At 41.2% G+C, this 13,670-nt stretch overlaps 1 protein-coding gene across 2 annotated transcripts; it reads left to right on the plus strand.

Annotated features, from left to right (window-relative positions):
- Window positions 1-1,178: 1,178 nt before the first annotated feature.
- Window positions 1,179-13,249, plus strand: gmps (guanosine monophosphate synthase). Of its 2 annotated transcripts, none has more exons than XM_085130417.1 (16): window positions 1,179-1,453; window positions 2,792-2,964; window positions 3,111-3,225; window positions 3,582-3,679; window positions 3,895-3,998; window positions 4,261-4,454; window positions 5,093-5,258; window positions 5,914-6,065; window positions 6,179-6,352; window positions 6,675-6,780; window positions 6,979-7,094; window positions 7,758-7,883; window positions 8,602-8,717; window positions 8,810-8,940; window positions 10,570-10,742; window positions 10,916-13,249. In XM_085130417.1, the coding sequence occupies exons 1-16, from the start codon at window positions 1,427-1,429 to the stop codon at window positions 11,015-11,017; spliced, it is 2,073 nt and encodes a 690-aa protein (XP_084986543.1). In that variant the 5' UTR covers window positions 1,179-1,426; the 3' UTR covers window positions 11,018-13,249. The 2 variants fall into 2 exon arrangements, with proteins under 2 accessions (XP_084986543.1, XP_084986544.1); XM_085130418.1 differs by lacking the exon at window positions 1,179-1,453 and adding an exon at window positions 1,483-2,196.
- The last annotated feature ends 421 nt before the right edge of the window (window positions 13,250-13,670 follow it).

A 13,670-nucleotide genomic window follows, 5' to 3' on the forward strand; every position in this document is an offset into this window, starting at 1 on the left:
TGCACTCATGTGAGAATGTCTGTGTCGGTGTAAATCTACACTGAACTGCTCTGGGGCTCCACGCTGCTAGCAGCTATGATATGTCTGAATTACTCTATTGTAACCCCATAAAATTTGACTATCAATATGCACAAATTATGTCATCTAGAGGGCTCTTGTATCAAACTATATATGAATCACCAAAAACCTGCAGAAAGGGATCTTGAGCCTCCTTTTACACTATATGCTGGGGTGAATTATTCAAACCATGCCAATGATTAGGATTATTTGAGCAGATTACTTTATGTCACATGAGGACTGCTACAGTGGTTACCTTATTAGTTGGTTTATATCATCTGACTCGCCTTAAAGGACACATTACAACACATTACAACAAATCTATGACTGGTATTTTCCCCTGGTCACGTCATGTTGTTCATCACATTTTCCACTGGATGGTGCTAAAATCAGCACATCTGAATATACTGTAGTAATTCTCAGATTCACGCACCTTAAAATAGTCCAACTCCCCTTCTCAGGGATATTTAACGGCTATTTCGTTTTTCACTTAACACGTGACTGACCTTGTGATCTCCAAAAACTGGCTTTTTCTTTTTTCATCAAGCCTCCAGAAATAATACTTTAAAGTGTGGCAAACTTGAAGCATTCATTGCTTCTTCTTGTTGCCAAATGACTGAGAATCCAAACTGGAGACGGAGAGATGGCTACATAGCAGCAATTTCTGCAAGCAAGTTGGGCCTGGGTGGGTGCTGGTCTTTGAATTATGCAATAATCTATAAGTATAGAAACTGTGACCACTGCAACATTATTATTGGCGAAATGAATGGAAACTGAATGAGTGAATGTAACTCTTAGTTTCTTCTTTAAGCTGCCTGAAAAATACACGGGAACAGTTTAATGTCACCCACACCTGGAACATCTAGTACAGTAGATGTGTTAAAGTACAGCGAGATCCTCTCACATATTTGATGCTCCTGCCTGACAGAGACTGAGGTGTTATCACTGGAGCTACCTTATATTTTAGCATATACCGTTAAACTATTCCTGAAATTCACACTTTTGTCTGTTTTGACTGATAGACTCATTTTAAGTCCCCAAACAAACGTATAGTAAGGATAGGCTGAAGAACGAAATTTAGCTAGATGCCCAGCCCCCACGGGGGCCCTTCTCCCTTACTCTGGTTATTTAACTTTTCGCTCCACCCATGACATATTCGCGCTACATATTTACTTAGACTGCTCCCACTATGAAAGTTATTTCCCGGCCAGAGGAGGAGAGACTGTGACATCTTCAAACCAACAGCCCAATCTGCTTTTCCAACAGTAGTCGGCGTGCTGAGCCAGGAGCTAACCAGCAGCCCTCTCTCTGTGAGACCTGGGACAGCGAGGCGAAGGGGAGAGCTCATTCCACAACACGGCAGTCATCCATGGCTCTGTGCAACGGAGACAGCAAGGTCAGTTGAGCGGTAGATACCCGGGGCTCCAGTATAAGGTAGCCCTGGTTACTTAGTGCTAGGACACGGGTTAGTGCTGTAGTCCTCCCCCCGGTTAATTTCGGCCTCTGTGTACCTCGGGGGGGAAAGTTAAGAGAGCATGCAACGTTATCAACAGTGCTGCTGAGGAGGAGCAGTGTGTGCCTGTTGCAGCGTTACATTAACATGTTGCTCATAGCTGCTAACAAGTCGGACGTGATAATTAATTGATGTTAAACCGTGAAAAAAAGGTTTCACTGATTTTCCCAGTAAACGGGGTTGCCCTTCTCTTATGGTGGACCCCCCAACCCCCAAGACACTTCAGCTCCAAGCACCGCGTGGGTTTTAGCATAGCTCCGCTAACCTAGCAGCTACTCACAGCATTGCTAACAGGCTAACGCTCGTTACTACTGTTTATTCCAGCGGTGCGCTAGCTCGCTACATAAATAAACTGTTAGCTAGCCGTGGCTAGGCGCTCACAGTTTGTAGTGACAGCACCGCAGAGCAAGAATGTTGTTTTACGATAGCGTCCGTGTTCTTTAAGTAACCGGAAATTGTGCTTGTGCTGAACTAATTTACCTCAAGCGGTAGCTGTCACACTCTTCGTGCTAACGTTCGTTAACTGTCAGTTTGCTAACATCGTCACGAAGCTAGTGTGTGAGCCAACTTGTGGTTTACCTGTCTAACAATTGCAGCGGCTTACAGCTGCCTTATCAGCTGATATGGTGAAGTTTGCTCTGGAACGATAGTGTTTTTTCTCTCGTGATTACTCTGCTTCAGCCCATGTTATTACCGGTTGTGCTTTAAAGGTTAAAATTGGAGGTGAGGGGGGTACCCAGCAAGTTGTTTTCAGAAACATTTACGGCGGAAGTTTCCCACTGACCACGTGGGATAATGTTTCTCTAATGTGTACCCACTTCGGCTGTTTATAAAGAATAATTTACTGAATTTAATTCACTGTAGACTGGATGGCACACTTCCCACAGAGCATGCATGCGTTTAAATAAATAACATTTGCATATAGATGAGTGCTGAGGATCAGAGTTTGAACTGCTTCAAATACTGAGATCTCAGTCTTGATAATGTCGAACTTGTGAGATTCATGTGATGGGCTGAATGGTTGCAGCACATTTCACTAAATTTGCTGTCCCTCTCTGTTTCAGCTCACATGGCAACAATTATGTTAGGCTTTATTGAGTCACAGCGCTGGAGGAGAGTAAACTCAAGAAGGAATTGAGTTACCTTCTGCTGTCAGACCACTAGAAAGCTAGTCACCTCACATGCAAATCTTCACTAATCTTTCTAAATGTGTGTCCACAGCTGGAGATCAGCAGCGCAGAGCAGAATGGGTCATGTGAAGGGGCGGTGGCGATCCTCGATGCCGGGGCGCAGTACGGGAAGGTGATTGACCGAAGAGTGCGAGAGCTGTGCGTACGCTCTGAAATCCTCCCTTTAGAGACCCCGGCCTTTGCTATCAGAGAACAGGGCTTCAGGTGAGCACATAAACGCATCTCTACTTGAGACGTTTTATTTCATGCCTGTCATCATGTTTAAACACACTACTGTGTCAATGTAGAAGCTTTGAAGTGCTTTATAATACAGTTTTACATGATTGTTTTCTTTGTGTTTCATGCCTCAGGGCAATAATTATTTCAGGAGGTCCAGCATCTGTGTATGCTGAAGATGCTCCCTGGTTCGACCCTGCCATATTCACTATAGGAAAGCCCGTCCTTGGGATTTGCTATGGGATGCAGGTATGCACACAATAAAATAAACTGTGATTGTATTCTTAAGAAAACCAAGTCTACTTCCACAAGGCTCTTGTCAAGGAAACATTTTTTTACACAGATTGCCTCTAAGTAGCAACATGTTACTGTCACTCTGCTTGAACCAGCTCCTCAGCTCTCCCACACCAGCTGGGAATTCACCACCTTCTTCAAGAGTACTTTTACACTGGTGGAAGAGAAGAGTAATACTTACTCTCTTTTCCCAGTGAGACAAAAAAATAACAAGCACATTTCTTTACATTGCAGGCAGTTTTACACTCCCTGTAGTATATCTGTTTCCATTACTTACCTCTGGTGTGTGTGTGTGTGTGTGTGTGTTGCAGATGATGAATAAAGTTTTTGGAGGAACGGTACACAAAAAGAGTGTAAGGGAGGATGGAGTCTTCAGCATTGGACTAGACAACACTTGCTCCCTTTTTAGGTATTGTAATTTCTTGTAACTTGGATATGTAGTGTTTTGTTATGTTCTACATACAGACCACATACATAGTAGTTGTTTTCATGCTGATGTAAAGGGGCTATTACACAAATAATGAAGAGTCTAAGGTAGAGGGTATAGTCTTTATTTCAAAGTGCTGAAAACAGTAACATGCATAGCCGATTTAATGAATCGTGTGTGTGTGTTAAATCTATCAGAGGCCTTCAGAAGGAGGAAGTAGTCTTGCTGACCCATGGAGACAGTGTGGATAAAGTGGCAGATGGCTTTAAAGTGGTGGCCCAATCAGGGAACATCATTGCTGGTGAGCAGGACACAAGAAATGCTTCAAGCCTGTTGAATATAATTCACAAGTATATTATGGTAAACTACAAAAGCAGCTTTATTTGGACTTGATGTTAAGTAAGCCTGAGGCTGTATCATATATATTTACATCTCACATAGCCTTTGAAGATGATGCTAATTTGTGTTCTGGGTAAAAGTGCTTTTCCCCGACATCTAAACTCTTGGTTTTTTCTTAAAGCTTACTAAATGAGCCCCTTAAAACATCTCGGTTTTCTCTTTAGGGATCGCCAACGAGCAGAAAAAGCTGTATGGGACGCAGTTTCATCCTGAGGTCGACCTGACGGAGAGAGGCATGGAGATGTTGCGTAACTTCGTGTTTGAGATTGCGGGCTGCACGAGTAACTTCACCGTACAGAGCCGCCAACAGGCCTGCATCAGTGAGATCAGAGAAAAAGTAGACAAGTCGAAAGTGCTGGTGAGTGATGATTGGGGGGAGGGGGGGAGACCAAAACTACTGAATATTTACTGTGGGAGATGATTTAACTAAAAGGCTGAAGCTAAAAAGCTGACAGTGAAGTGTGGTAGTCGCCCAGGAGGCGATGACAGTAGCAATGGTGGGAAGTTAAGTAGAACCAATTAAACTCTCAAATTAAACCCTGTTGCATCTGAAAAGAAGGTAGCTCACTCCCAGAGTGGTTTTAAACTAGGTTTCATCTCAGGGGAGGGTGAAGGCGATAATTGAGTGTGGAAAATGGGCTTAAAGTACTGATATTATACTGTACAGTGTGTGGGATAGTTGGTAATATCTGTGACAATACTCTTATTCTGCTGTAGCGTGTTCCTGCAGCGAGTACAGCATTTTGGATCATTTCCAGGAGCCGGTTTAATCTTCTCTTTTTTAGGCTTAATATTTAACAGCCTGCCAACAGATGAAACACCAGATGTGTGTATGACTAATAAAACAAGAAGCCTAAATAAATATAAGCCACACATTTGCAGATAATTAGTGGGTACTCTGAGTTGTGAAAATTGGGGCCAGGTGGTGAAGAATCAGATTTAATCTTTGCTCAGCTTTATCTCTGAGACACTGTTGCTTTCTGATGATACTCGCAGGTGCTGCTGAGTGGTGGAGTAGACTCAACAGTCTGCACAGCCCTCCTGAACAAAGCTCTGAACCAGGACCAGGTGATAGCAGTTCACATCGACAACGGCTTCATGAGGAAGAGAGAAAGTCAGAGCGTGGAGGAGGCCCTGACCAAGCTGGGAATCAAACTCAAAGGTAGGGATCCAAATTCTGCAGTTCTTAAGCGTGTACATAAGGTATTTATTTGAAATTCAATTTTATCACACTTTAGTTTTCTTTTTTTCTGAATTCATTGCACTCTTTCAATTACGTTCAGGTTCTTATTTTGAATAGTTTTCACTTTATGGAGTTACCCTTTCCAAAATGTTGTGACTAAAGCACATTTTTGTTTATTTAAAAAAAGGCTAGCAGGCTTCTGTACCTGCTGAACGGCTGTTTTCACCAGCTGCACAGATGCACAGATATTCATTACAGCGCACAGCGGTTACAAAGTTAAAAGATGGTTAAACTTTGACCTTCTTTGCTCACTGGAGTGACAAACCTTGGCTGCACAGTATAAGCCACTGCAAATAATAATTTTCAGACAACCATGGTGCCATCGGTGTGACCTGTCTGAAAACTGCTTACATCAGTAAACACAGGTGCATTCTGGGAAAACATTATCTGCCAAAGCCAGATCCCTTTCTCCTTGTTGCTTTATTATTTTGGTCACCCTCCTCCACCACACCAGTTTTATTCTATTCAGCTTTGTAGTTGAGTAACAAAACCACAAGCTTACACCTGAGAGTGAAAGTAAAGTTGGGATTGAGTTTTTGTTTTGCTGTTAACCCTGTGGTTCGTCTTCCTTCAGTGGTAAATGCAGCGCACACCTTCTATAATGGAACAACAACTCTTCCCATCTCTGAGGAGGACAGGACGCCACGGAAACGCATCAGTAAAACACTGAATATGACCACCAACCCTGAGGAGAAAAGGAAAATTATTGGAGACACATTTGTCAAAGTGAGGATAAGTTTGAGTACTTTATTGGAAAGTGTTATTTATTGATGGTGACATTTAAGTTCTTTTCTCTGCCACCGTACTGTTCTGACTGTATGAATTGTCCTACATCACAGGTGGCAAATGAAGTGATTGGAGAGATGAATCTGAAACCAGAAGAGGTTTTCCTGGCACAGGGTACCTTGAGGCCTGATCTTATTGAGAGCGCCTCTCACCTCGCCAGTGGTAAAGCAGAGGTCATCAAAACACACCACAACGACACTGAGCTCATCCGCAAACTCAGAGATGAGGTAAAACTAATTTCCCTAACCTTCTTAGCTAGCTACTTCAGTTTATAGCCATATTATTTGCAATAACGTAGATGCGTGGTTCAAGGAGAGCTTTATTGGAGTTGAAATCATAATAAGAAGCACAACATTTACATCGCTTACGCTCCAGCTCACAACACTACTGACGCGTCTTTGTCTTATTAGCATATTCATTGTCATGGATTATTTGCTGTTTGTTGTTATGTGCAGCCTCTTCTTGTGAATGCACAGCTGTTTGACATATAAGCGTAACGCTAGTCCGCTCACTGTGCATTGCTGATTCTCGTCTGTTGTAATCCTCCAGGGAAAAGTAATTGAACCGCTGAAAGATTTCCATAAAGATGAGGTGAGAGCACTGGGGAGAGAGCTTGGCCTGCCAGAAGAGATTGTTTCTCGGCATCCTTTCCCTGGCAAGTACATAAACTCACAGGCCTATAATGTGACTGTTCTGACTGAACTTTATAAAAGTGTAAATATAATTACTGAGTCACACTAGAAACCTTACATCCTTCATTTGCTAAAAGTGTAAATATAATTCCTGATTCAGACACTCAAAGACTCACTTCCTTCATTTGCTCAAAGTGACGGTCATTCCTCTTTTTCTCTAGGTCCTGGTTTGTCCATCAGAGTGATTTGTGCAGAGGAGCCTTACATCTGTAAGGATTTTGCTGAAACAAACAACATTCTCAAAATCATTACAGACTTCTCTGCAAGTGTCAAAAAGGTAAAGGAACTGCTGATGTACAGCGAAATCCCAGCAGTCTGATATCATTTGTCTGTATTGTTATCATAAAGCGTCTTGTCACTGTTTTTACTCGTGTAGTTGCAGATAACTGCAAGATATCGCACACTAACTCAAATGTTGCGATGTGATAAGCTTGGATGGCAACCCTCCAAACATGCTTTGAGGAGATTGAACTAACACAGCAGATTGTATGCTCTGTTTGCTCTGAAGCTTGCTGCTAATTTTACTGATAATCACTGGAAACACTCCTCAGCTAGTTTTATCACTTCAGTTGTTTTGGGCAATCGATAAAGTTTTATTTTCAGTTATAATTTTGGCTTCCAACAAATTTATTTTTCCCTCAAATTCACTCCCAGCCATGTTGTGCTAGATACAGGTCAGTTCATACTCATGAATTTACACTTGAGGTTAAATAAAATCTCCTGACAGGGCTGATGGACATATTGTAAGCTCCCATGAAAGAGGATATTGGTATGTCATTTGATGAAAGAGCAAGCAAAAAATTTTGCGCAGTTTGAAATTGATAAAGTGTTGTTGAAAACTACTAGTCACATCGTCAGAGCTTCAGTGGTTTGTATATTGCAGGCTGCTGTCTTTCAGTTCCACACTTACAAGGTGCTTTTATTCCCGTCTCCTCTCCAGCCCCATGCCTTGCTGCAGAGAGTCAAGTCGTGCATATCAGATGAAGAGGAGGAGAAGCTCATGCAGATCACCAGCCTTCATTCACTCAATGCCTTCCTGCTGCCCATCAAAACTGTTGGTGTCCAGGTGAGACAGCTGATCAAATTACATACCGTTAAAGAAATAGGAAAAGACATTGGACAGAAACTGCCGGCATATGTTTTGGTCAGTAAGAAAATGTACGTTTTATTGACAATTTGTGGATATTAATGTAAACATCATCTTTCCCATGTGATTTTGTAAAAATCTCATGTATTTATCTTTAGTCATGATTAAGATAATGTGGAGAATCCAAGTGTCCTCAAGTCCAGTGAAACCTTGACAAAGTATATGTTGCCAGCTGTTTGTCTGTTTCTGCGTTATAACTGTAATTAAGTGGTCAGCCACAGGACCAAGACACACCCAAACAAAGAGTGTCAGATTCTCCGTTTTAGAGTCTTTCTCCCTGTAGTCTGTGGAGGGTGTGTCCTGTAGTAACCGTTAAATATGCCAAAAATGTTGAATTAGTCACCACTACTTTCCTCCCCACAACGCTGCAGTCAGACAGTGTGTAGGTGTCTGTTAGTACTTCCTGTCTGAAGCCAGAGGTTTAAATTTGCCCTCAACCTCAAAATGGGACAGACTGTGGGCAAACACTGGCAGCTTTTAGCGGCTTTTCTAAAAGTGGAAGCTGACAGGTTATTTAGAAACTTTTAGTTTTGTCACACAAAAACAAATTTTAACAAAATGCCTTTCATACTTTATAACATGTATGAGACGTTGATTTTTGGCTAGATGGTAAGAATAAGAACATTTCCTGTCTCAGGGTGATTGCCGGTCCTACAGTTATGTGTGCGGTGTCACAAGTAAAGAATCTCCACACTGGGAATCGCTCATGTTCCTGGCCAGACTCATCCCTCGCATGTGCCATAACATCAATAGGTAAGTCATAAAATCAGGTTTCATTTGTCCACCCTCAGTGGACAACCGGGCAAAACACTTAGATTCATTCACGCCTCTCTTCTTTTTTCCAGAGTTGTGTATGTATTTGGGTCCCATATGAAGGAGCCGCCAACAGACATTACTCCAACTTTCCTGACCACGGGTGTTCTGAGCACGCTCAGACAGGCTGACTTTGTAGCTCATTCTATTCTTAGAGAGTCTGGTAAGTGCATGCTTTCAAATGTTTAAAACCTCATCTATTTTAGAATATTTAAGACTGAAGATGATTTAAAAGGGGAAAATACCCCAAACAAACATTGTTATCGCAAAGAAGAAAACAAATCAAATCAAGACAAGTAGTAGAGATGGTAGATTTATTCATTTAAAACAGGAAGCACATTCTTCAGGAAGAGATTACTCCTGTCAGGCTAGAAATGTTTCATTAAGGATAAAACAGTGTTGCATTGATTTGCAGTGATGCTTTCTGCCATACCAACATATACCATGTGACCATCATCAGTAAAAATTAAACTAGGCATGTTTACATTTTAGTTAACTGATATAAGAATTAAGACCAATTTTCAAAAAAAACCTGTAACTAAATGAAATGACATTGTGTGTTAATAAAATATACAGGAAATAACTTTAGTTTTAGTCTTTTATAATTCAAATTATTATTCAAATTAGGGATGTTCATAGCAACTAAGAAAGTAATTGCTAGGGGAAAAACAAAACAAAAAAAGAGTCTAGTCTAACGGTGTGTTTCCAAAGCTGTAGTTGGTTTCCTGTGGACAGAAAGAATTGATGAGTTTGTAAACTTGTAGCTTTTTCCTGTGGTTTGGTTGTTTTCACACAGCAAAAAGTGCAAGTGGACTCAAAGCAAACCAAAATGTGTCACGAGAGAGAATGTTGAGTTCCCTCATTGGCCAGATGTGTCTGGGGCGGGAGCAGCAAAAGTAGACACAGGAAGAAGATGCTGTGAGAGAACGGTCTCCTGTACTGACCTTTGCACGTTTATAGTTCCTTCCCACATTGAGAATACAGAACAGGTGTAACAGTTACAAATTTTTAGTTCAAACGTGTAACGCGCAGCTGGTAGTTGGTTCAGATCTTGGTCGGATCACGTTCCCGCCACGAACAAACCACTCTGGAGTCTGTTTGGAACTGCAACAAGACCACCTCCTCCAAATGGTCTCAGTGTGATGTTTTTGGTCTGAACCAGATTATGATTACCGTGTTCACATCTGCACCAAGCGATTAAACCAATGCTAAATATATAAAAGCATCACATAATATTAAAATATGACAAATTACAATGAACTATCCAGCCATTTTCTTTCGTTTATCTGAAGTTGTGTCGTGGGGGCAGCAAGTAGGGAAGCCCAGACCTCCCTCTTGTCAGTTGCCTCCTCCATCTTATCTGGGGAAACGTCAAGTAGTTCTCAGGCCAGCCAGTTGAAATAAACTCTCCAGGGACCTCCTCAGAATAGGATATTCCCAGCTGGAACACCTTACACAGGATGTGACCACCTCAATAGGCTCTTCTTGATGTGGAGGAGTAGTAGGAGTAGCACCTCTACTCTCAGCGTCTCCTGAATCACCAAACTCTTCACTGTGTCGCTCAGGGAGAGCCCATCCACCCTTCAGAGGAACCTTATTTCTGCTGCTTGTTGCTATGAAAACATTATTTGTCCTTAAAAAAAACAAAAAACAAAAATTTAATAGTGTTATCAAAACGATCAAGCCTAGATCAGCAGATTTCTGGAGTTTGTCAACAACAATGCTCTGTCTTTTCTGCCAGGTTTTTGTTTCCTTTGGCTATTTTATGCTTAACTTCTGTTTCCCCCTTCAGGCTATTCTGGGAAGATCAGCCAGATGCCGATCATCCTCACCCCCCTGCACTTTGACCGTGACCCACTGCAAAAGCAGCCATCATGCCGGCGCTCCGTGGTGATTCGTACCTTCATCACCAGCGACTTCATGACAGGAATCCCTGCTATGCCAGGCAACCATATCCCAGAGGAGGTATACCATCGTTAAACCTTTACAGCTAATATTTTTCTACATATCTTTCCTCCTAATTCTGGTTTTCAGGATTGGAAATGAGTGACCCAGGAATTATTTAAATAATAATCATATCAACATTTCTCTTTATTTGTGTGTTTTAAGAGTTTTTTTTGTCTTGTCTGATTCATCAGGTGGTGCTGAAGATGGTAAATGAGATCAAGAAGATCCCAGGTATCTCCAGAGTCATGTATGATCTGACCTCCAAACCACCCGGCACCACAGAGTGGGAATAAAATGCAAACATGACATCACAGTGTAGAGAACACACACATACACACACACACACACACCCAGTGCACAAACACAATAGATATCAGTGAGGGCTGGTGAACTGCTCTCCTTTTCTGTCCTTCCACCTTTATACCCTCCCAATCTCCCTCTGCTACCTCCCCCATCTCTTCCCTTATCTTTAACATTCCCACGGAAGGCAGACTGTACTGTGACAGGCGCACACACAAAGCCACTACTGCTCTGCTCTCCCCACCACTCTACCCCGGTCTTAATATTTTTGGCGATAGGCATTGATAAATCTTGGTTATTGATAATATATTGTCTGTTTTTGTTTTGTTTTTAAAAACCTTCATGTACAACAGTGTATTTCCTCGCTACAGTGAAAAGGTAAATTGCTACTTCCAGGTGGCCAGAAGCTGTGAAAGTTCAGTGAGTGGACTTGGTGTTGTGCCTCAGGATGAATAAAACATGAAAGCAAGCAAACTGTAGTGTTATTAAAAGAAAAACAGAAAGGGGTGGGGGTTAAAAATCTATAGCCTTTTTTTCCCTTCAGATGTTTTTGTTAAATTCTTGTAGGTGAGAATGTTCTCGGCCTGAGACTATCTGATTTGTTCATTTCACTTCCTACCAAAGGTGGTGTGAACAGAAGTACAGCTGAACAGATGAGCTATGTGACCAATCAACATAAAAAAAATAAAATAAAAATTTTTGTTTGTTTTGCTTTGACATAAGTAGAGTTTGCTGTAGTGATCTGTAACGTTGTGGGCTCTTGACGAAGCTAACATTGTTGACGGGCTGCTGCTGTCGCCCCTGTGGGCAGCAGTCGACCCAAGAATAGCTTCAATATACGGACTAATGTGCAGCTGTGGAGGAGGCCAATATGACGGATAACTTTGTACGTGCCTGTTCTGTTGTTTTACTTTGTTTTTTTGGCGGGGGGGGGTTGGTGTGACCTGACCTGGACTCTGAGGATATAACAGTTTCTCCTCATGCTGCAATATGTATGCTTTTTATGAAGAAGAAAAAGGCAAGAGGTCTAATAACTTATAACTACGGTAGAGTTTATAGCCACATTGTGTCGATTGCTGGTGTCACCTCATCATGATTTTTGTTGCTCTTGTTGTGCGAGGGCAAAAACTTTTGCACATTTCGTTGTCGATCACCCGTTCAAGCCTGGGTGCTTTATCAACATAACAAATCACACATCCGGTGGAAACTTCATCCCCATACATTGTGTCACCCTTGTCGTGTCAAAGGTCCTCGCCCTCTGTTGCCATCTTCGACTAAAGTTCAGTGTTTCAGAAAGGCATTACTGCTTTTGTTTATCTGCGTTCTGTGCTGTCAGAGCGTTCGGCGTATCATAGTCTCTAGTCTCCAGTCGTTTAGACCTCAGTGAATGCGGCGCTCAGGTTTAACTGAGTTTTAAAAGTGTGTGGTATCACGTCAGAAGTGTCACTCGGATGTGGTGGTGCTCATGCCTCCAGAATTTGTTTTTTTTGTGCCTCTTATCCCTCTTATATCCTTAACCTTTAGTGGCAAAGTACTCCTCATGCAAAATGAAAGGGGGAGAAAAAAAAACCCAAACTTGTCTTAACTGCAGTGTCCTTCCCTCTGTTCTGCCTTTTTATACATCTGTGTTTATGTTACGTGTCTCCAATTTAAAACGAGAAAAACAAAAAACAATAGCTAATAATGGACATATGACTTTGTAGTTCAATTTGATTGAAATATCCATGAGATTAAGTTATGCAATTCTACATCCGATTATTATTTTTCTGTTTGTGTGTTTTTAGTCAACAATGCTCATTCTCCTTAGTAACGTGCCTCAAACCAAGCCACTGCATGCAGTTTCAACTATGACATTTGTACAATGGAAAACTGAGCTTTAATAAAGATCTCAATGTTGAAACTTACCACTTCTATGAAAAGCGTCTTATTTGTAACCATTTCTGTTTTGCCTTTCAGAATTCTGTATTCATTTTTAATTTACACAATTACCTTCAGTGGGTACACACCCAAAAAAAAGCACTGATACATTTATAATAAAAATGCAGTCAAACACTAATTGTTAACCCACAGTGATATAAAAGTCAACAGAATACTGTAATAAACAAAATTCTAGTTAATATTTTAAAATTAAAGTGGAAGTCTGAAGTTTATATTAACCCATCTTATTCCTAAAATCAGGCTTAATAAACGTGACCTGCCAAAAGGCCCAGTTGGTCCACAAAGTGAAAATTGCTTTAAAAAGAAAAAAAGAAAAAAAGAAAAGAAAAGTGCAGTTTTTAAAAAATGTTTTTTTTTTTCATAATAATCATCTAACTAAATAAATCTGAGGCAAAAGGATAAATTGCTGACAATTTCAAGGCCTTTGTATTTTCAGACATTACCAAAACATTACCATTACCTGCCACACCAAAACAAGAATCCAAGCACCTGTTTGGATTCTTGCAGGTGCAAAGAATCCAAGCAAAAGCAGGTCTTTTATGACAGCAGGCAAAAACTTGAGTCATGTTTTTATAATGCACTTTTTACTCTTAAGGGCATCTTGAGATGCTCTTGATCTGTGTTGTAAATAGGTGGGTTATTTAATGTTAACATGCTCATTTATAACAAAAGAACTGCAAAGTTATTGTTGGGCTGCATCAGGTTTGT

Source organism: Neolamprologus multifasciatus, chromosome 14 (genome assembly GCF_963576455.1).
Source record: "Neolamprologus multifasciatus chromosome 14, fNeoMul1.2, whole genome shotgun sequence".
NCBI lineage: Eukaryota > Metazoa > Chordata > Actinopteri > Cichliformes > Cichlidae > Neolamprologus > Neolamprologus multifasciatus.